Source organism: Cydia strobilella, chromosome 5, assembly GCF_947568885.1.
Source record: "Cydia strobilella chromosome 5, ilCydStro3.1, whole genome shotgun sequence".
Classification (NCBI taxonomy): domain Eukaryota; kingdom Metazoa; phylum Arthropoda; class Insecta; order Lepidoptera; family Tortricidae; genus Cydia; species Cydia strobilella.
In genome coordinates, this window is record NC_086045.1 from 11,014,670 (window position 1) to 11,037,183 (window position 22,514).

The 22,514-nt window shown below is 32.7% G+C and overlaps 2 protein-coding genes across 3 annotated transcripts in view; one reads left to right on the plus strand and one right to left on the minus strand.

Annotated features, from left to right (window-relative positions):
• The first annotated feature begins 9,650 nt into the window (after positions 1-9,650).
• LOC134741691 (uncharacterized) overlaps positions 9,651-22,514 on the plus strand; it is a 136,188-nt gene continuing 123,324 nt past the window's right edge. Inside the window, exon 1 of one of the 2 annotated variants that reach the window (XM_063674567.1) lies at positions 9,651-9,936. The gene's annotated coding sequence lies outside the window, so the exon portion shown is untranslated. The remainder of the gene's footprint in view (positions 9,937-22,514) is intronic. The other variant, XM_063674568.1, reaches the window with a different exon arrangement.
• LOC134741697 (cytochrome b-like) lies at positions 19,520-20,852 on the minus strand. Its single transcript, XM_063674574.1, is given in 1 exon segment — positions 19,520-20,852. A coding segment is annotated over 1 exon segment (828 nt). The 5' UTR covers positions 20,673-20,852; the 3' UTR covers positions 19,520-19,844.

Genomic DNA, 22,514 nt, shown 5'->3' on the forward strand with positions numbered 1-22,514 from the left:
CGTATCAATTTCTGCACACCTTTTATAACAACAATGACCCTCTTTCAGTGCATGAGAAATTAAATAGTTATTTACGATACAAGTGCGGAAAAGAGGAAATTCGAAACGAGTGGCGATAAATTAAAACACTCCCTGTTTTAAATCGACACGAGTTGCGAATTACCTATTCGCACGTGTATCGTACAACGTTTTACAGTACATATTTAAACTTTCGACATATGTACGAAAAGTGCTCTTTTACGCACTAGTGCGAGAAAGTAGCACCATATGTACTGTAAAATATGTTTATTTATTGTATCTCAAATAACTATTAAAGCACGAATGCCATTCCTGGAGTCATGAGAATCGCTTATCATCAATCGGGTCATAGATATGTTTGCCAGCCAGCGACCCGCTAAGCGGATTCTCTTTTCGCTACAAACGGGAAAAGCCTGCGCTCGTAGCGCGCAGCTCGAGCTGGCAATGATGACACATACATTGATGGCATAGCATAGCATAGATGTGGTTGACGTATTCACTGTCAGCGACCTGCGTTCTTTCGCTGGTTCTCTGTTCTTAGGCGCTTTACGCTACATAAGGAACTACTCTTGTAGCGCGTGGCTCAAGCTGGCAATGAATGTTTAATCGTGAGCCCAATTCTGATTTAACAATTTGTTACGGTTTTGATCTTATTTTGATACGAACCAATCGAAAGTCGAGCGTGCGTAGCAGTCCAATAACCAAGACGATCGTCAAGGTCGTATCGAAACGAGTTTAAAACCGTCAACAACTTGTTATATCTGAATCAGGCCCCGTGTTAGGTACTAAAGGATTTGCCACACTGGATGCGTTCTGCGGGCAGCGGTCAGGTCTAACCCGCATTATGTATGAACAACATTGACAGCAACCTTTGAAGTTGAAGTTTGACCTGACCGCTGCCCGCAGAACGCATCCAGTGTGGCAAATCCTTAATGGTGTACAAATCTAAAATATTTTGTTCTGAATCGACTCCATTCTGTGGCTGACGTAGCACAGCTACGAATTGCGTAGCCAAGACAAACAGTGAGTCATAACAAGGATAAGCTGGAGTACGTCTGAGAGGGGACTCAATAATGCTAGAACCTCTCGGTTTCATTGTAAGTGGTAAAAACGAAATACTAATTACTTGTAATTATTTTTTCATTTCTCATGCTCTGAAAGAGGGTCATTGTTGTTCTAAAAAATGTGCAGAAAATGATACGTTTCTTCCCCCAGAGCATTTTACGTTCGAAGTACGATTTTTGTAATTTTTTTACGATAAGCAATTTAAATTTGAGTGTACATGGATTTGTTATGGAATTTCCATTCTGATATTTGACTCTCCATTCCATAAATAGACACTTTTGCCTTAATTGTTAACCGAAGGTACCCTTAAAAAATACTACAAAAAATTATACTTGGTCATGTTTTAAAAAGAACACATGCATTTTACTTTCCTCGTATTCGAAATGAAAAGTAGAGTGTTTAACTCGGGTGAAAAGCATAATTTCAGCCTCGTACTATTGGCCAAAATGCCTCGGCAGGAATGAGTGCCTTTCATCCCTTGGTTAACAATCTACTAAAGCGTGATTAAAATCAGAATTTGTATTGTGTCACAAGGGAGCAAAATAACCATATTTACTCTAATCTAAATCTAAATCTTGAAACACATACCTAGGGCTTGTCACATCACCTATGAAGTTTTTTCTGTTTCAAAATACTAGGTATCTTAGCTGCAATAATAGTATGCACTAGTATAATAGTATGTATTTACAAAGAAATGGTAATCAATTATGTGCAGACTAGTTTCATAATATATTTCATTGTGTTGAAAAAAATATTTAATACCGGCAATAAAATGTCCTAAGATCTGAAAAGTGCCACTTTAATCCCTCCGGGCAGGGAAGAAAAAGCTCTTTCCCGGATAGGTGATGTAAAAAGAATATTACACCTAAATTTAAATAACATTCCAGGGGTGGCTGAAATCATACCAAATTACTTAAATTTAATCGCAGATGCACCTTATAGACAATCTGCTACTCTTTTAGCGTTCCGTGGTCAACAATGAAAGCAATAAAGGAAAAGTGGAAAATCTCACTGTCTCGGGCGAGACTTGAACTCGCGACTGGGATACCAGCCCATCGCACCGAGACTTACCAGAGTGACTTATTCCCCTTTTCTTTTATTTCTAAGCGTTGTGGTATCGTTTGCAGATGTTTCTGCTAAACACAAAATTAACTAGGAACTATTAGGTATAGTTTGGCCAGGTTCGTCTCTATCTATCCGTATGCGGCTTTGCTCCAGAACCGTTAGTGCTAGAAAGCTGCAATTTAGCATGGATACAAAAATAACGCAAGCATGGATACATTGATATAATTATATTGGCGACAGTATTAAAACATTTTTAAGGTACCTTCCCTAAAGTAGGGATAATTTTTTTTTTCGCTTAATCCTATGGTGTGGAATATCGCTGGATCAAAACGAACAGGTGTGAACAACCATTTTGTAATAAATGAAATATTTTCGGAAATAATCGCTCCAAAAGAAAAAAAAACGCTCCCCCTCTTACTTTGGAACCAAAGGCAAAGGCATTAAAAATTGTGAAAAAAAAAGTGAATAGTTACGTTAAAAGAAAACTATATACTTATAGCGAACATGATCGATTAAGCCGGTTTTGAGCTATCGCAAAAAATCTTCCCTTATTAGTAAAAAAGACGTACAAAGCGCTGGGAAGATACTCCCTTCTGCTTGTAATGTACATGATTATTATTAATAGCTACACTGAACATGGCCAACCATGACCAACTAATCCCACTAAGAATTTTAAGTTAGGTATCTCCCTTATTCAGTATTCTACTTATGTCTCGGTACGCTGTCAAAATAAATTACTAGAACAGACCAGCTTAATGAACCAAAATTCCTCCACAGCGCCTAGCAAATAACTTAATAGATACTTATACGAATTAGATATATCAGTACTGAACATTCGAATACCTGGGAGGCATTTTTCTAATGAGAGTATGATTTTTTTTTTGGTATTCGGTCAAAGTTAAATGTAAAATTTTATTTTGAAGTAAATCTTCTTTAGGCGCGACTAGAGGGTAACAAATTTTTTTTTCTGACGGAAGTAACGCTCAGTAGTGACACACGCACAATAAGTTACTCGTCAAAGTGCCAATAGCGATAAACGTCATCGTCAAAGAAATCCCGTAAAGGGAGGCTTTTTTCTGCATTAAAATATTAAGCACTAAATTATGTAATATATATATATATATTTTTTTTATTATACAATTGTAGTACATAGTAAGTACATATCACAAGTTACTGAAAAGAGTTGGTGCATAACTGACTTGACATTCGGAGGTTGCAGGAGTCCCCGCACTAGGCTAGGCCTGAATCGCGGGAGACCAGATGTACATTTTTATGTCATGCAGGTTAATATAGAATGATATTTTTACAATTGAGGACAAAAATGAGATTAAGGTTCATATACCTGGATTAAGATAAATGCAATTTTTGGTATTACAACTATAAAGGTAACTATGTGTATCTGTTATTAGTTATTACATTATTGCTATTAAATTTGTTTCTAGGTTCAACTTTAGTTTCAATTATATTCCTATGATATTTAGTCTAATTTAGTTTAATTACAGTTATGTGTAAAAAAAAATTATAAAATTACAGTATTTTAGTCTAATTTAGTTAATTTTATATCTATTACAGTTTTGTATTAAACAATTTTATAAAGTTACAATATTTCAGTCTAATTTAGTTAGTTTTGTATTTATTACAGTTTTGTGTTAAACAATTTTTAAAAGTAATGTCTCAGTCTCATCATAATCAAGTGTTGATAACCAGCTAAAAAGTAACCTTTTAGCCACATGCACAGTGCAACCAATTAATTTATCCTGGAGCTTTACGGCCGTATTATAAATCGAAGAGCAGAGGACGTCGCCAAATCGTCTCCCAAAAGCCGTGTTAACCCACGGGATAGGTAACGTAAACACGCGTTTAGCAAGTAATTTCTCATAATTTTCAGACTTAACGGCTTTTTTGTGAATTGAAAGACAGAATTTATGTATGTAGAGCTGGCGGACTGTAAGTACTTTAGCTTCTTGGTAAAGGCTGTTTGTCGGATATCGAAAGGGCTTTTTGGGCATTACCTTTAAGACCGAACGTTGAGCTTTTTCAGCCATTATGATAAACGTCTTGGCGGCACTACCCCATACTGAGATGGCGTATGTGATTAAAGACTGACATATATATATATATATATATATATATATATATATATTCTTTAAAAGTTTCAAGTCTGTGGAATGTCTAAGTTTCTTAAATATATACATCGTTTTCCTAATTCTGTTGGAAAGACACTTTATATGGGATTTGAAATTTAAATTTTCGTCTAAAAGTAAGCCGAGATATTTAATAGAGTCGGTACGACATATTACTTCACAGGGACATGATAAGTTACTGACATTATTGCAATTATGAATTTTGATTAAATCTCTAGCAGTAGAGGGGCTGGAAGCGGCAGATTTATGAAAACACAGGAATTTAGTCTTTTTAATATTTAAGGTTAGAAGGTTATCTCGGAGCCAGCAGGCGACGTTACTTATACCCTTTTCTGCTGCAGCAAAAACACTCCCAAGTATCACCTTTAAAAAGGGTTCACTGTATCATCGGCATAGCAGATTATTTCCGCTTGGGAAAGCGGGAATGTTGTGAATGTCATTAATGTAGATTAAAAATAATGGCCAAGCACGCTCCCCTGCGGAAACCCAAAATCCACCCTGTCCAGCTCGCTCTTGTGGCAGTCCGCTTTAACTAGTTGCCTTCTGTCAGATAGATAACTATCGAACCAGGCCAGTGACATGCTCCGTATCCCCAATTTTTCAAGCTTATGAAAGAGTATTGGTCTAGACACAGTGTCAAAGGCCTTGGCCAAGTCCAAGAAGACGCCGATGCAGTTTATGTTATTGTCCAAGTTGGCAGATATTAGATTTACCAAGAGCGAGATGGCATCCTCAGTGGACCTGCGAGACCTAAAGCCAAATTTTCTCTCCGACAGTACTCCGCTGTTTTCTAGGAACCTGATGAGCCTTTTTTGACTAGTTTCTCTAAAATCTTCGAAAGGACACTAAGTAGGGATATAGGTCTATAGTTGCAAGGTTCATTTTTAGGTCCGTCCTTATATATGGGGGTGATAGATGCTATTTTCCACTGTTCTAGAAAGTGACCCGTACTTAAACTTAGGTTATAAATATGTGCTAGTGGTTGCAATATTAGGTGGCCAACAGACTTGATCAGGTCGCCGCTGACCCCATCCAGGCCAGGTGCACTATTATTTTTAAGCTGTGAAATAATACTTTTGATTTCATTGACATTTGTAGGGTGCATGATGAAGGATTCGGAAGGACTTTCTCTTATATTTACTTTGGCGGCTAAAGTCTTCTCAGCATCCCCAGTTTGAGCAAAAATTTTATCTGCAAGCTTTTTACCCGCCGACGAGAAGAAGTTATTGCACCTATTCAGAGACTGCTGGGGTCACTGGGATCAATTAAGTCAGCGTGTTGAGTCCGTTTCTTTGGGATGCTGCTTATAATTATTTCTTATCGTACTCCACAGCTTCTTAGGGTCTTTGTTGTGAGTCTCGAGGAGGCTTTGTTCGTGTTCGTGTTTTAGCTTCCTTAGGAGGTTCTTAAATAAATTTTTGTACCGGATGTAAGTTACTTTTGAAAATTTGTCATTTGGATTTTGTCTTGCCTTTAAGTGTAATCTGTCTCGATGCCGAGCACATCGAAGCAGCCATTGTTTTAGTGTAAAAGTTAAAGTTACTTCCCGCGTGTTATTTGCAACTACAGCTTCGAAGGTTGTCATAAATAAATCAAGAGCCAAATTCGTGTCGCCTGCCTCTAACACCGGATCCCAGTTGACCAATGAAAGTTAAGCAACAACGCCGCCAAAGTCAGTAAGTGATCGACGCTTATTCTTAATTACCGGCCTGGGTCTGGTTGAGGTAATTCCAACGGCAACCATCTTGTGGTCAGTTATATCTGTTTCGCAGACCGTACCCACTACTGTAAATTTAGATCTGACAGATGTGGTCTAAGCAACCGCCCTCTCTAGTAGGTTTAGTTATGGCTGGCGCTAAACCATGTTCGCTCATGAGACACAAGTATTCTATAACATTAGCTCTATGTACGTCATCTGAAAGTATGTCGATATTAATATCACCAGCAGTAATAAATTGCTTCGTATTATTAGAACTGCTTATTACGTCATCCAGGGCAAGCAAGAAGTTGGCAGTATTTTTAAAGGAAGGTGACCTATATAAGCCCAGAACAGTAAAAAAATAAGATATGTCAATTTTGAGGCAGCAGGCTTCACTGAATGGAGGCTCGCACACGGAAGCGGTTAATATTGTGCTTAGAACAGTAAGAGGTATAACCCGGAATAGGTTCTATTAACGTTAGCGGTTGTAACCTACACTCGGTCAAAATGATAACGTCAAAATGTGTCTGAAATCTATGTAGAGATTTTAGGAATTGATCGAAGTTTTTATTTATGCTACGAAAGTTAAACGTTATTATTTTAAAGTTTGCAGGCTTAAGTATACCCGTGCAGGCCTCCGGGGAGTCAAGCTTGTGACAAGTAATATTTAAAACTGAGTCTAGATCTTCTGCTATGTCGAGCATTATTTAATAGTGTCTAATAATAATATGCATAGGGAGTTGCAGAGGTAAGGATTAAAACAGAGTTTGTTTAGGTATGCAAAGTAGCAAATGGGCACTTGAGATATCAAATTATTAATTTGATTTGGTTCGCATGAGACTTGAGTAAGGGGTTTTTAAGTATATAAAATCTGACTAAAAGTAATGGCTGAATCATGCTATAGAAATAGTATTGCATTTGCATTTTTACGAGATTTAAAATTTGTATTTTTTTGCATTGATGCATATAAGAGAAGTCACCATAATGGGCATACACATAATATATATATCTGAGAATAAACTTACAAAGATAAAATAACGTGCATATTTCTTATAGTTATAACATTAATATATATTTATGTTACATAATTTAGTGCTTCATGCTAATTAATGCAGCAACTGTCAATCTAGGTAACTTATTCTTTACCCTCAGCTCAAAAGTATGAAGCACACCTGTCTTCCATTATATAACTAACAAAACTAAAATACTGCCGCATTCTGTAATTCGGAACCCAGGGCTTTGTAATAATAATAAAAAATACTTTTAGTCTAAAGGGGCCCACTGACTATCAGTCCGCCGGACGATATCGGCCTGTCAGAACCTGTAGAACAAAAATTTGACAGTTCTGAACAACTGACAGGCCGATATCGTCCGGCGGACTGATAGTCAGAGGGCCCCTTAAATTTTATTAAATGCTCGATTTAAGTTTCAAGATTTGAGTGAGTGTGCAGCGCAGTCTGGAATTTTATTTTTATTGCAAGGCTACATGAAAGTTAAAGAGCTATTCTCGCACTGGACGTTTATTATAAAAACCGGACAAGTGCGAGTCGGACTCGTCCACCGAGGGTTCCGTACTTTTTAGTATTTATTGTTATAGCGGCAACAGAAATAAATCATCTGTGAAAATTTCAACTGTCTAGCTATCACGGTTGATGAGATACAGCCTGGTGACAGACAGACGGACAGTCGGACAGAGGAGTCTTATTAATAGGGTCCCGTTTTTATCCTTCGAGTACGGAGCCCTAATAAAACAGTTGCATTACCTTCCATCGCCTCAGGCCGTCTTATGTCTTGCAGGTTACGTGCCCTCAAGGAAACCTGAGAATCAAAGAGAGTTCTCATTGTCACTTATTTTACGTTCTCGCTTAAAATAAATTTACATAAATATAAGTGGCGTATCGCGTCAAGTACTTTTGTCACTCACCTAAATTAAACCAGTCGTCACGTGATAAATTCGCACAACACAAGAATAGTACTATAAGCAGAGCAGAATATTTAATTTTGATTTAAATTAAGTACCTGCATACGTATATTTAGATTTAATAAGTTTTAGATGCCCTTTAAAATAAACAGTAGTTGCGTTGGAACTTGAAAATCTGTAACTGTAATGTTATTTATTAAAAAACCGGTCAAGTGCGAGTTCGATTAACTCGCGCACCGAGGGTTCCGTACAAACTTTAAATTTTCTCATGTAACTATAATGACGAAAAACTTGACCAGAAGCACAATTGTAATGGCTAAGCATAATTGTTTACAGCGCCATCTATCGGCAAATTGGCAAACTAATTTGCGCGACCTCGATGTATGTTTGTATGTTGGTTTTTCAGGGATATATCTTTATCATGTGAAACGATTTCAACAATTTTTGATTTATTTGAAAGAAGATGTTTATAATAGTGTTATCTCATAGAAATTTCAATTATAATAAATACCCGCAAAGGGGCTTAAATTGAAAAATAAAATTAGTAAATGTTTTTTGATAATGAAAAAAAATATATACGTCAGTAACCCGTTTGAATTAATTTTAATATTATGTTCGAGTCTAGCGCCCCTTTGTTGGTTTCGTACGCCTTTACAATTTTTTGTCAAAGTTCTGATTTTGGTGGATCATTGAAAGTATTAGTCTTGGCCAAACTTTTTAATAACAGTTTCAACTGCACCAAAATTTAACTGACATGGTCAAGCTTAGCAAACTTTCTTTAAGTAATCCGTTTAGAGTTCACCATTAGTCCACAATAGATTTTCTCTTTTCTACTGAAAGTTCACGCATTTTTAGTGTGAAACGATTCATAAGAAAACCAAATAACCTAAGCAAAAGGTGACATTTATTTGTACCACAGATTGATATAAATTTTAATTAAAATTCCTTATTTTTCTATGGAAATAAGTCCGAAGACATTGTGAATAAATGTTTGTCAATTTGTATTTAACACATTATAGTTACCTATAGTTACTTAACATTTAACGATACAGTCTTTAATCTTTAGGCTGATGATGATAAAAATTCAAATCCATAAAAAAATATGTTTGGTTGAGGAACTTTTACCCTTGAGAGCGAAGAAGGACGGTTTCATAGTACCTATTTACTATGGAAATTGCTCCACCGACTTACTCTTAATTAAATATATGATGATGATTTACTATGAAACCCTACATACGGTTAAAATAAAAGCTAAAGTTCCAAACAAATCAATGAAAAAAGTTGTACATTTGAAGTTATTTGCTCAACATCCTACGTATTCCTAAGTTTAATTCCCAGCGGCGTCGACACTGCAGATAAACTCACTAAATCCAAAAACGTCTTCAGCCGGTACCTTACTCGCCCTACAGGCCACTGGATCCGTTTTTACGGTTCCGTACCCAAAGGGTAAAAACGGGACCCTATTACTAAGACTTCGCTATCCGTCTGTCTGTCTGTCCGTCAGTCCGTCTGTCCGACTGTTCGTCTGTCCGTCTGTCTGTCTATCACCAGGCTGTATCTCATGAACCGTGATAGCTAGACAGTTGAAATTTTCACAGATGATGTATTTCTGTTGCCGCTATAATAACAAATACTAAAAAAAACGGAAACCTCGGTGGGCGCGACCGATTCGCACTTGTCCGGTTTTTTTCTTTCACGTTCGTCCTTACAGCGCATACTTAATATCTATTTGCTCGTACCGCGAGGTAAGCGGGTTGAGAGGGGGGAGGCAGTAGGGACAGGCGCGTTGGGGTCTCCCCAGCCAGTAGAGGCTGCGGCGTCACACAGAGCGCACTCGCGGCCACCCTGTTAAAAAATAACTGAACCACCGTGCCAGTGACGTGACCAGTGCTTGCACATGCGTGTGCTGTGACCGAGTTGATTATAGTGGACGAGTGACTTGTGTGTGTGATTGCGTGCCACTAAGTGAGTTCGGAGCGAGTTTAAGGACGGTGGTTACTCTGCAATCTCTGAAATTGCTTTAGGTAAGTCTTAGTTTTTATTAGTTGTAAAATTTGCATGGTAACGGGATTGCTGTTTAGTTAGCCAATGTTATCTTTAATTAATTTGCAGGTTTATCACCTTACCTAATTCGGAGGCAACATGTTAGGAATATAGACACATGTTTAAACAGATTAATTACTAACCGATCGTATTGATTTGCTTTAACTTTGCCGACTATTGATTTAGGAAAACTTTTGGCTCAATGCAGCATGGCATTTATTATTTAGAACATTTAAGTATTTGAACTGACCGGCGCGGTGCCGCAACTGAATCACTAAACAATTATTTAAAGTGAACTCAAAACAATCAAACTTTAAAAATAGCGCATTTCGATTGCACATAAAACACTTTTAAGAAGAAAATGGACGACCACCATTATATAAACGTATATAGTCCCCATTTTTCTCTCTGGATAAGTATTAATATTAAAAATAATATCTTTTGATATTTTGATGTACTATATTAACCTCAGCTATGCTCCTTCGATTGATTCTTTTTGGTTTCCACTTTTTTAAGCATGAAATTTTAACAATTTCGTATTGAAATATTTATTTGCTTAAACTGGAACATATTTCGTTTCTAAGTAATATGGCAGTTTTTGATTCAATTACGGCGCGATTCGGGAAACGAATTAGAGATTCACTAGATATGAAATAGTAAAGATGTGAGGTCGCACGGGTAAAGGTACCTTATGGCGGCTGGAGCTTACGTTATTTTTAACGTCGCTCCAATTAATATTGGATGGCGCCTACGTCGCATAGCGCCGCAATAATTTGCGACGCTATGCGACGTAAGCGCCAGCCGCCATAAGGTACCTTTTGCCGTGAAATGTCACATATCTTTACTATTTCATATCTAGTGAATCACTAATTCATTTCTCGAATCGCGCCGTTATTCTACACGTTAAAATATCCGAAATCACTGGAACTCGTAAATCCGTAGCAGGTGCTACAACAACACTTCCAAAATGGAATGGCGGTTGCGCCGTAGCAGTCCAGCTGCTACAAATCTTTCGTAGCACACTAGCTACGATCGACATAACGGAGCGGTTTTAGCGAAATAAAATATGATGAAAATATAATTTGGAACTGAAAATTCTTGGGTAGCAACCACGTACCAAAAGACGCAGCGTACGGGGTCATCAGCAAGGGTATTGACGGCATGACTAGAGGTATCCTGACACTGTACACATTAACAAACGTTGAGGAGATCCTTGGGTGAGCATTTATCGAAGAGGCGTATTCTGAATTTACATTCACAGGTTATGAATTTCATCTGGAATTATTTTTGATAAGGTTTCTTCAACCAGAAATGTCACTTTTGATAGCTGTCAGATCATATCCATAACAAATCCAGATTAAATTCATATAACCTGTTAGTACAATCAGAATAAGCTTTCAGGAGTAATATTTCACGTTTAATTGTCTATATAAATTTATGTAATGTGATGACGATTAAGTTTAAAGGCGTTTAGAGCATACCTATCTATTGATATTCAGCCCTATTTCAAAATAGCTTGAACGGCGATAAACTCGGTACCGTTTTTATGTGGGTAGGGTTACAATTAGTTTTATTTTTATACAACGTCGGTGCCAAACAAGCTTACGGCCCACTTGATGGTAAGCAGTCTATGTACGCCTGCAACTCCAGAAGAGTTACATGCGCGTTGTCAACCCTAACCCTCCGCACCCTCGTTGAGCTCTGGCAACCACCGGCAGGAACCCAACACTGAGTAGGGTGTAGTGTTATTTGGCTGCGGTTTTCTGTAAGGTGGAGGTACTTCCCCAGTTGGGCTCTGCTTTAAATCTGGAATGACATCCGCTGTGCAGTGCCCTACCACACAAAGCGTGATGCTATTCACAGTGCCCATACCTCTCTTTTGGACGTAGTTTAAGAATATACCCGGGACCAACGAGTAATTAACTCCTAGTACTAAATTAAATACTACTGGGTTATTACCGGGTTGATTATGAAAATTATACTTGTACCAATATTTTAACTTTATTCGTTTGTTACAAACTTAATAACAACCAATTTACAATAAATATTCCAAGACGTATTTACTATATAACTTGTCCGTACTCGAACTGGCCTCTTGTCACTGCAATACTCGCCTTTTTATATCAATTTAAAATGGCGGGAACCAGTGACAAGTAAGAGTCAATTGATACTCTTTTTAATCATAAATAAAAGTAAGAATGATCTAATGTCATCTCAAACAACCACATACTATGCACATACTATTATGATAGTCATGTAAATATATCCGAGAATTACAGGCGTATTCGAATTTTACTTATTCGATTTGTTTCCGAAAGGACACTGAGAGATCAGTATCATATAGGAAACAGATCGAATAACTAAAACTCGAAACCGCCTCTTGATCAGAATGATCAAAATATAAGCTATTAATATATAATGAATAATGATCCTTACATTCAACAGAACTAAATTAAATTATAATTTTTCTAAACTAATTTTGGAATTTAATATGATGATTAGATTCACGTGAATATCTGCAAGAGAGAAGACAATACTTATAGCCTTTCTAGTATTAGGACATTTTATATTTAAAGTTGTGCCGCCAACTTGTGTTAGAATTGGGAATTTTCATATTATTTTTACATAGATTCTCTTTCCATTTTGTACTAAGACAAAAAATGTCCCCAATTTTTTTCCTCCATTTGGTTACCTTTTCAATACCACCTTCTATGACCTATGACTGTAAGAAAACGAATAAACAAAAAATGCATGAAAAGTATATCTACGTCAGTTCTTAGCAGGGCACAGCGTGCCGTGAATCATCCTTCAATAGGTACAGTGAACTGCAAAATTGCATGGAGACATTATGAATTAATTCATTGATAAAGTCGCCATACACTTTTGCAGCTGACATATGTACCAACCATGGTAGGTACGGTATGTCAGCTGTCAGCCAGTGTCGCTACTTGATAGTTCTGACCTACTAACTGTCCCGATAGGTATGGGAAATAAATGAGTAGGCAGAAGAACGTTCAATATAAATTATTTATTCCACGATCAGCTCAGTGGTTCGCGCTAATACTTCATAAAGATCGGATTCCGCTAGTCGTTTGCAGCCGAAGTACTTCCCCTGACGGTGCCGAGATGGTACATATTTTATCGTTAAAAAGATGTAGACACCTACCTAGCTGTGTTAATTATAGAAAGTCGATAGCTTTTTAGAAATAATTGTTCCATAAAAAAAGAAAAGAATTTGTGTTCCTGAGGTGAAGTTGTCAGTACATGCGATTATTATTTAGCTACTTCTTAATTAGGTATCGGTTCCGTAATCTTTTGCAACCACAACACCCACAAATGATTACAATATTAGTTTAATTCTCGTACCTAACGTTTAAGTTTAATATATATATTTTTTCTTTTGCGCAAATTATGACAAAAAATACAGCGTTTTAATCATTGCCGAATTCGTAATTCGAATTTCAACCTAACATTTCAAAAAAAGCCTAAATACCTATGACCCAAGTCCTCTAAATTGTACATTCATAGACAGAAAAAACCATATAAAACTCAATGGTTCCTAAAACATAAAATACTAGCTTTTGCCCGCGACTTCGTTTTCGCGGACTTAGGAACAGCAGCTAAAGTAAGTTTAGCGCCTGGAAAAAATCTCATAGCAATCTAAATTTGAGCATATTATGCACACAAATTAGCAGGCACTTCGTTAATTATCTTAATTCCACCCCGCTTTTTACTTTCTTAAGGGATGATTTTCGGGATAAAAACTATCCTATGTCCTTCTCAGGGACTCAACCTATCTCTATGCCAAATTTCATCTAAATCGGTTCAGCGGTTTAAGCGTCAAGAGGGAACACACAGACAGACAGACAGACTTTCGCATTTATAATATTAGTATGGACTAGTATGGATGGATATGGAAGTATGGATATACATAAATTACACTAAGAATATACCATATGTTGTATAGTAACTAAATTATACAAGAGTTGTTGGTGTAGGCACCACCGCTGTCTGGGATATTCAAAGCTGACCTCGTCCTCGTATATTAGCCCCCGTTAGTTTATGCAGTGGACGCCTGCCAATTTGATTACATTACAAGTAGGTAGAAGCTTAACTAGTTCTTTTTATTCTGGGCTACTAAATTAGAACAAACTTTTGATTGTGGTTAATATACTAAGTTACCATTATGCAAATCTCGATTGCAAATATTAATTCAACAGCTCTAACATAATAAGCTAATAATATAACAATTTAAATGTCATCTCAAAGAAGCACATACAATTATTATATTTACGTAAATATATCCGAGAATTACAGGCGTATTCGAAATTTACTTATTCGATTTGTTTCCGAAAGGACACTGAGAGATCAGTATCATATAGGAAACAGATCGAATAACTAAAACTCGAATACGCCTCTTGATCAGCGTTCTAAATAAAACTACGAAATTACGAGAATATCAAAACAGTTTCATTCTAAAATACGTAAGAAACGTTCCCACATGTCAATATCTGGAATTATATAATATAACCACTATGTATGCTGATATTTATCTTTGATCGTAACGGCATGCGCGCCGTGAAAATATGTAAAACAAATAGCAGTAGCAAAAGATTTATTGAGAGACCCATCGTGTTTCCATTTACAAATTTGAAAATAAAATGTACAAACAAATGTGGAATTGCAAGCAACGGTGACCGCGGAAACCATTTGGTTCTGGGGTTGCGTCGAAAAATAAGTAAACTGGGAAAATGGGCAACCGTAGTTCGACACAATACGCCGGGTAGGCTATCACCAGTGGCTATCACCGACCCGGAAACTAATTGTGGTTAAACGGCGGTTTACTTGAGCATATGTGTACGAGGGTTAATTTGAAAATAAATTATCTTTGAACGTGGTTTTCATAGCGCGAATATTTTGAAAAATTTACCTAAATCTAATTCAAATGTACCTTCCGGTAAATAGTTAGGAATATTAAAGCGAAAGACCAAAAAAATTATGAAAAATAATAAAAGTTGCTCGTCTTTTTCATATGTATCTACAGGTCAATAATTGAGTAAGTACTTACTTAGTTTTATCACACTTAGTATTTATGACCATAAATGTGGTTATATCAATTGTTAAAAGAAATAGTATTGGATACCTATATTAGAGAGCTAATCTATTTAAAACAATACCACCACTCATCGTATAGGTATTATGTATATTTTAAGTAACCACTGCTCGTAACATACATTATATTTAAAAAAATATATACATATATCTGTAGTCTGTTTTTTAAAGATGAAGTAATGCCCATAGGAAATAGTATGGAATGCTCATTATTTAGTTTCTTGCATAGAAAATTTCTGCCGAGGTATTTTGGTGCTCGAACGCAGTGAGAGCGCCAATAGTCCGAGGCTGAAATGATGCCTTTCACCCGAGTTAAACACTCTACTTTTCATTTCGAATACGAGGAAAGTAAAATGAGTGTGTTTTTTTAAAACATGACTAAGTATACATTTTTATAGTATTTCTTGTTTTTTTTAATACCACATCAGTGGCAAACAAGCATACGGCCCGCCTGATGGTAAGGAGTCACCGTAGCCTTTGGACGCCTGCAACACCAGAGAACATGTGCGTTGCCGATCCTTTAAAAACCTGTACACTGCTTTTTTGAAGAACCCCATCGGGAAAATCTCGGTAGGGAGCTCATTCCACTGCCGAAGCGTCCGCGGGAGGAAATTCCTCTTAAACCGCACAGAAGGGTACTTCCAATTTAGGCAAATATATCATTATTTATGGAATGGAGAGTCAAATATCAGACTGGAAATTGTATAACAAATCCATTTAAACTCAAATTTCAATTGCTTATCGTAAAAAAATTAAAATTATAAAAATCGTATTTCGAATGTATTTTACATTCGAAAGCTCTAGTGCAGACACGTATCATTTTCTGCACACCTTTTAGAACAACAACGACCCTCTTTCAGAGCATGAGAAATTAGAATAATATGAAAACATGTCACGTAGACAACTTTACAAATTTATTAAACTTTACTAAAGTTTTTTAGTTTATCAACTCTTCATTTTTGTCTGTATACCTATAAAGTCTCAACTTGTTTCATCCTACCATCCAAATTATCCAAAATCATATTTAAAAAATGTTAAGTTTTATATACCAAGTTACATTGTGTTCGGTTCCAAACAGGTAAGTTGAAAGACAAAATTAATACCTTACCTAGGTACTTAATATACCTAAGTATGAATTTTGTCTTTAAACTTACCTGTTTGGAACCGAACACAATGTAACTTGGCATGTAACTTAACAAAGCAAAGTTATTTTTATAACTGCTGCACTGAAGTCGTTAAAATTTTTGCTTTAGTTTGAATCGAACGAACAAAGCGAGGCTGTATTAAATTGTTTTATAACGCATTTGAATATGAAAGTAAAATTAATCGATTTCACAATTGGACATCAAGGAATTCATTCACGCCAAGCATGCGTGCCTGAAACAACGAACTGTAAAGGTGACTGTCCGTTTCCAACCGCAGCTGCACTGCTGCTCCGACACTACTGCGGCGGCCCAAACGCGTCGGTGTTATTGTCAATTTCCATAGTAAAATGAATGACAATATCGACTGCACGTAATATGGTGATTTTAACGTTTTCCCGACCGCAGCTGCACTACTGCTCCGACACGTCGGTGTTATTGTCAATTTCCATAGTAAAATGAATGACAAGACCGACTGCACGTAGCATGGCCATTTTTGCGTATTTGGTGTATTATTGCAACTGCGGCTGCAGACCGCACGTCAAATCTGTCACCTGCACTGAATTGTCTTTGATCACAGATATTAGTAGTTTTAAGCAAAGAGGATATAACCACTACGTTCTAAGGAGTTATTACACCCACGGATAAACAACCCCGATGGTACCGTCGCCATATATCGCAGATATATCGGGGCGGCCAAGGAGCTCACAAATATCTGAACACGCCTTTATTGTCAAGGCGCTAGAGTGCATGTTCAGATATATTTAGCACCTCGGTCGCTCCGACATATCTGATGGCGACTGTAGTACTACTGTAAACTTTTTTGCTAATCTATATTGAGCCATACGAGTATCACAGAGCCAGTTAGGAAACTAGAATGATAGGTCCGAAAAAGAGAGTGTCAAATCTATAATAATATCTATATTTATTTAATTTATAATAAATTAGTATTGTGAAAGAAATTTGAAATATGTGAAAAGTGAATTATTAAAAAAGTAAATTTTAATTATTGTATCTTGTGTATCAGAGTTTATTAATTAAATTTTTTTTATTAAGTGAAGAATTCTCGAATTTAAAAGAGCTAATTAAATAAAAAATTTATTGTAGCAAAAATATTTTTAATATTTAGTTAGAAATGAAATGTTAATCGTTTTTAAATATATCTAGTTTTTTTTAGAAAAAAATTTAATTTTAAATTAATTTAATTAAAAATTTCATTAAAAAATTTTTTAAAAATTAAATTTAATATTTTAGGGGATAAGCTTTAATTTAAATTTTTATAAAAAAAAAAATATTTTATTTGAAAATTTTAAAATTTATATTGTTTAAAAATTATAATTTTTTATAAATAATTTCATTAAAAATAAAATTTAATTTATATTTTAAATTTTTATAAAAAAAATAAAATTTAATATGAAAATTTTAGTTATAATGATAAAATTAGTATATTTATAAATTTAATTTAATTAATATTATAAAAATATATAATTAATGAAAAATTAATTATAAGGAATTCGGCAAAATTTTATATTCACTTGTTTATCAAAAACATGTCTTTTTGAAATAATTTAAAGTCTAATCTGCCCACTGATGAGAATTAAAGGGCTGCAGTATTTTGACTGTACAAAGGTAGCATAATCATTAGTCTCTTAATTGGTGACTTGTATGAAAGATTGGATGAGATATAAGCTGTCTTATATTTATTTATAGAAATTAATTTTTTAATTAAAAAGTTAAAATATTTTTAAAAGACGAGAAGACCCTATAGAGTTTTATATATGTTATTAATTAAAAATTTTTTTATTAATGTAAGATTTTAATTAGTGAGTATATTTTATTGGGGTGATAGAAAAATAAAATTAACTTTTTTTTAATTATATATATATATATATATATATATATAACATAAATAAATGAGTAAATGATCCATAAATTATGATTAAAAGATTAAATTACCTTAGGGATAACAGCGTAATTTTTTTTTTTAGTTCAAATAAAAAAAAAAGTTTGCGACCTCGATGTTGGATTAAGATAAAATTTAAATGCAAAAGTTTAAAATTTTGATCTGTTCGATCATTAAAATCTTACATGATCTGAGTTCAAACCGGTGTAAGCCAGGTTGGTTTCTATCTTTATATAAATGAAATATTTTAGTACGAAAGGATTAAATATTTAAAATAATTTTATTGTAGAGAATTTTATTAAAATTTATTTGAAGGAAACTATTTTGGCAGAAAAGTGTAATGGTTTTAGAAATCATAAATATATAAATATTATTATATAGGTAGTATATGATAAAAAATGATTATCTATTAATTTTTTTAGGTGTGGTAATATTAATTTTAGGAGTTTTAATTGGTGTTGCTTTTTTAACTTTATTAGAACGTAAGGTATTAGGTTATATTCAAATTCGGAAAGGGCCTAATAAATTAGGTATTATAGGAATTTTACAACCTTTTAGTGATGCAGTTAAATTATTTACTAAGGAGCAAATTTATCCTATATATTCAAATTATTTTGTTTATTATTTTTCTCCTATTTTTAGTTTTTTTTTATCTTTATTAATTTGAATGGTTATTCCTTATTATTTTAATATAATTAGATTTAATTTAGGGTTTTTATTTTTTTTTTGTTGTACTAGTATGGGGGTTTATACATTAATAGTAGCTGGTTGATCTTCTAATTCTAATTATTCATTATTGGGGGGTTTACGTGCAGTTGCTCAAACTATTTCTTATGAAGTTAGTTTAGCTTTAATTATATTATCTGTTATTATTATAATTATAGATTTTAATTTATTAAAATTTAATAATTATCAAATAATAATTTGATTTATTTTTATTATAATACCTTTATCTTTGTGTTGATTATCGTCTAGTTTGGCTGAAACTAATCGAACACCTTTTGATTTTGCTGAGGGTGAGAGAGAATTAGTATCTGGGTTTAATATTGAGTATAGAAGAGGGGGGTTTGCTTTAATTTTTTTAGCTGAATATTCAAGAATTTTATTTATAAGTATATTATTTATTTTAATATATATGGGAGGTTATGATTTAAGATTTTTTTTTTATTTAAAATTAGTATTTATTTCATTTTTTTTTATTTGGGTTCGGGGAACATTACCTCGATATCGGTATGATAAGTTGATATATTTAGCTTGAAAAAGATATTTACCTCTTTCTTTAAATTTTTTAATATTATTTATTGGTATAAAAATTTTTTTTATTTAAAATATAATTTTTTTAGTATAAATTAATAGAATATGGAATTCTTTCTTAAGTTTTCAAAACAAATGCTTATGACAAGCTCATTAATTAGTTAAAAATTAAATTATCTCAATATTTACTCAATAAAGGGTTAAAAATAAAATAAGAAAAATAAATAATAGTAAGTAATTGTCCTGTGATAATATAAGGTTCTTCTACAGGTCGGGCTCCAATTCAAGTTAATAAGATAACTGTAGTTACTATAGATCAAAATAAAATTTGGTTAATTGGGTAGAATTGAATTCCTTGAATTTTTTTATTAAAGGTTAAAGGTAGAATAATTAAAATTAAAATAGATATGATTAAAGCAATAACTCCTCCTAGTTTATTGGGGATAGATCGTAAGATTGCATAGGCAAATAAAAAATATCATTCAGGTTGAATATGGACAGGGGTAACTAATGGATTAGCGGGGATAAAATTATCTGGGTCTCCTAAAAGATATGGATTAATTATGGTTAATATAATTAAAATAAATAATATGATTAAAAATCCCACTAAATCCTTGAGTGAAAAAAATGGGTGAAAGGGAATTTTATCTAAGTTTCTATTAATACCTAAAGGATTATTAGATCCTGTTTGGTGTAAAAATAATAGGTGAATTATTGTCATTATTGCGAGAATAAATGGGAGAAGAAAGTGAAATGTATAAAATCGTGTTAATGTTGCATTATCAACAGCAAATCCACCTCAAATTCAATTTACTAGTATATTTCCTAAATATGGGATTGCTGATAATAAATTAGTAATAACTGTTGCTCCTCAAAATGATATTTGTCCTCAAGGTAAAACGTAACCTATGAAAGCTGTTCCTATTAATAAAAATAGAATAATTACTCCCACTATTCAAGTATATTTTAAATTAAATGATTCATAATAGATTCCTCGTCCAATATGGAGATAAACACAAATAAAAAAAAATGATGCTCCATTAGCATGTAAAGTTCGAATTAATCATCCATAATTTACATTTCGGCAAATGTAATTTACACTAAAAAATGCTATTTCAATATTAGCAGTGTAATATATTGTTAAAAATAATCCAGTTAAAATTTGAATTATTAAACATAATCCTAGTAAAGATCCGAAATTTCATCATGTTGAAATATTAGATGGTGAGGGTAAATCAATTAATGAACCATTAATAATTTTAAAAATGGGGTGAGTTTTTCGTAAAGGTTTATAATTATTTATCATTAGTAAAATATTATATTGATGATCGTAAAGGTCCAAAAAAAATATTAGTAATTTTTACAACTGTTACTAGAACAATAAAAAGATAAATAATTAATATTATTATTAATATAAATGTTTGATTGTTATATAATTTAGATAATCTAATTTTATTTTCATTATTAAAAAATAAATTATTATTAAATAAATTATTTATTTCATCATTAAATGAAATATTTATTCAGTTTAATTTTAATGAAGAGAATAAACTAATTATTAAAATTAAGTTAAAACTAATAAAAATAAATTTAATAAAAAAAAAATTATTTTTAAAGAGTTCATTAGAAGCAATACTTGATACGTAAATAAATAAGACTAATAATCCTCCTAAAAAAGTTAGGAATAAGATATACGAAAATCAATAAGTATTAATTAATATTCCTGTTAATAAACAGGTAAATACAGTTTGAGTTAAAATTAATAATCCTATAGATAGTGGATGTATTAGAAAAAATATAAATAATGATAATGTTATTATTGATAAAGATAAAAATAAAATTTCAAAGGATAGTTTAATTAAAATAATAATTTTGGAGATTATTGATAAAGAGTTTTCTTTTTCTTTGAAGTTTTTAAAGAAAAATCTTATTTTTGATTTACAAGACCAATGTTTTTTTTAAACTATAAAAACAAAAAAAACTAATGAAAATATATAATATTTTATTAGTGGTTATTTTTATATTTGTTATTGGCAATTTAATTTTTGTATCTAAACATAAACATTTATTAATTATTTTATTAAGTTTAGAGTTTATAGTTTTAAGAATTTTTTTATTTATGTTAATAATTTTAAGATTTATAAATTATAATATATATATATTAATAGTATTTTTAGTTTTTGCAGTTTGTGAAGGGGCTTTAGGGTTGTCAATTTTAGTTTCAATAATTCGAACTCACGGTAATGATTATTTTCAAAGATTTAATTTATTGTAAATGTTAAAATTTTTATTTATAATAATTTTTATGATTCCTTTATGTTTTATAAAAAATATATTTTGATTGGTTCAAATATTTTTATTTGTTATAATATTTTTATTTATAAATTTAACAATTAGATTATATAATTTTAGAAATTTAAGTTATATATTTGGGTGTGATATAATTTCTTTTGGTTTAATTCTATTAAGAATTTGAATTTGTGGTTTAATGTTAATAGCAAGAGAAAATTTATTTAAATTAAAATTTTATATTAATTTTTTTTTATTTAATATTATTTTTTTATTAATTATATTATATATAACTTTTTCAGTAATAAATTTATTTATATTTTATTTATTTTTTGAGGGGAGATTAATTCCCACATTACTATTAATTATGGGGTGGGGATATCAACCTGAACGAATTCAAGCTGGTTTATATTTATTATTTTATACTTTATTTGCTTCATTGCCTTTATTATTAGGGGTTTTTTTTATTTTTAATAAAGAAAATTATATTATAATTTATTTTATAAAATTTTTGAATTTAAATATATATTTACTTTATTTTAGAATAATTATAGCTTTTTTAGTAAAAATACCTATATATTTTGTTCATTTATGATTACCTAAAGCTCATGTAGAAGCTCCTGTATCTGGGTCAATAATTTTAGCTGGAATTATATTAAAATTAGGAGGTTATGGGCTATTACGAGTTATGATTTTTTTACAACAAGTAGGTTTAAAATTTAATTTTATTTGAATTATTATTAGTTTATTAGGAGGGTTTTATGTTAGTTTAAATTGTTTTTGTCAGGTTGATATTAAATCTTTAATTGCATATTCATCAGTAGCTCATATAAGTTTAGTTATTGGGGGAATTATAACA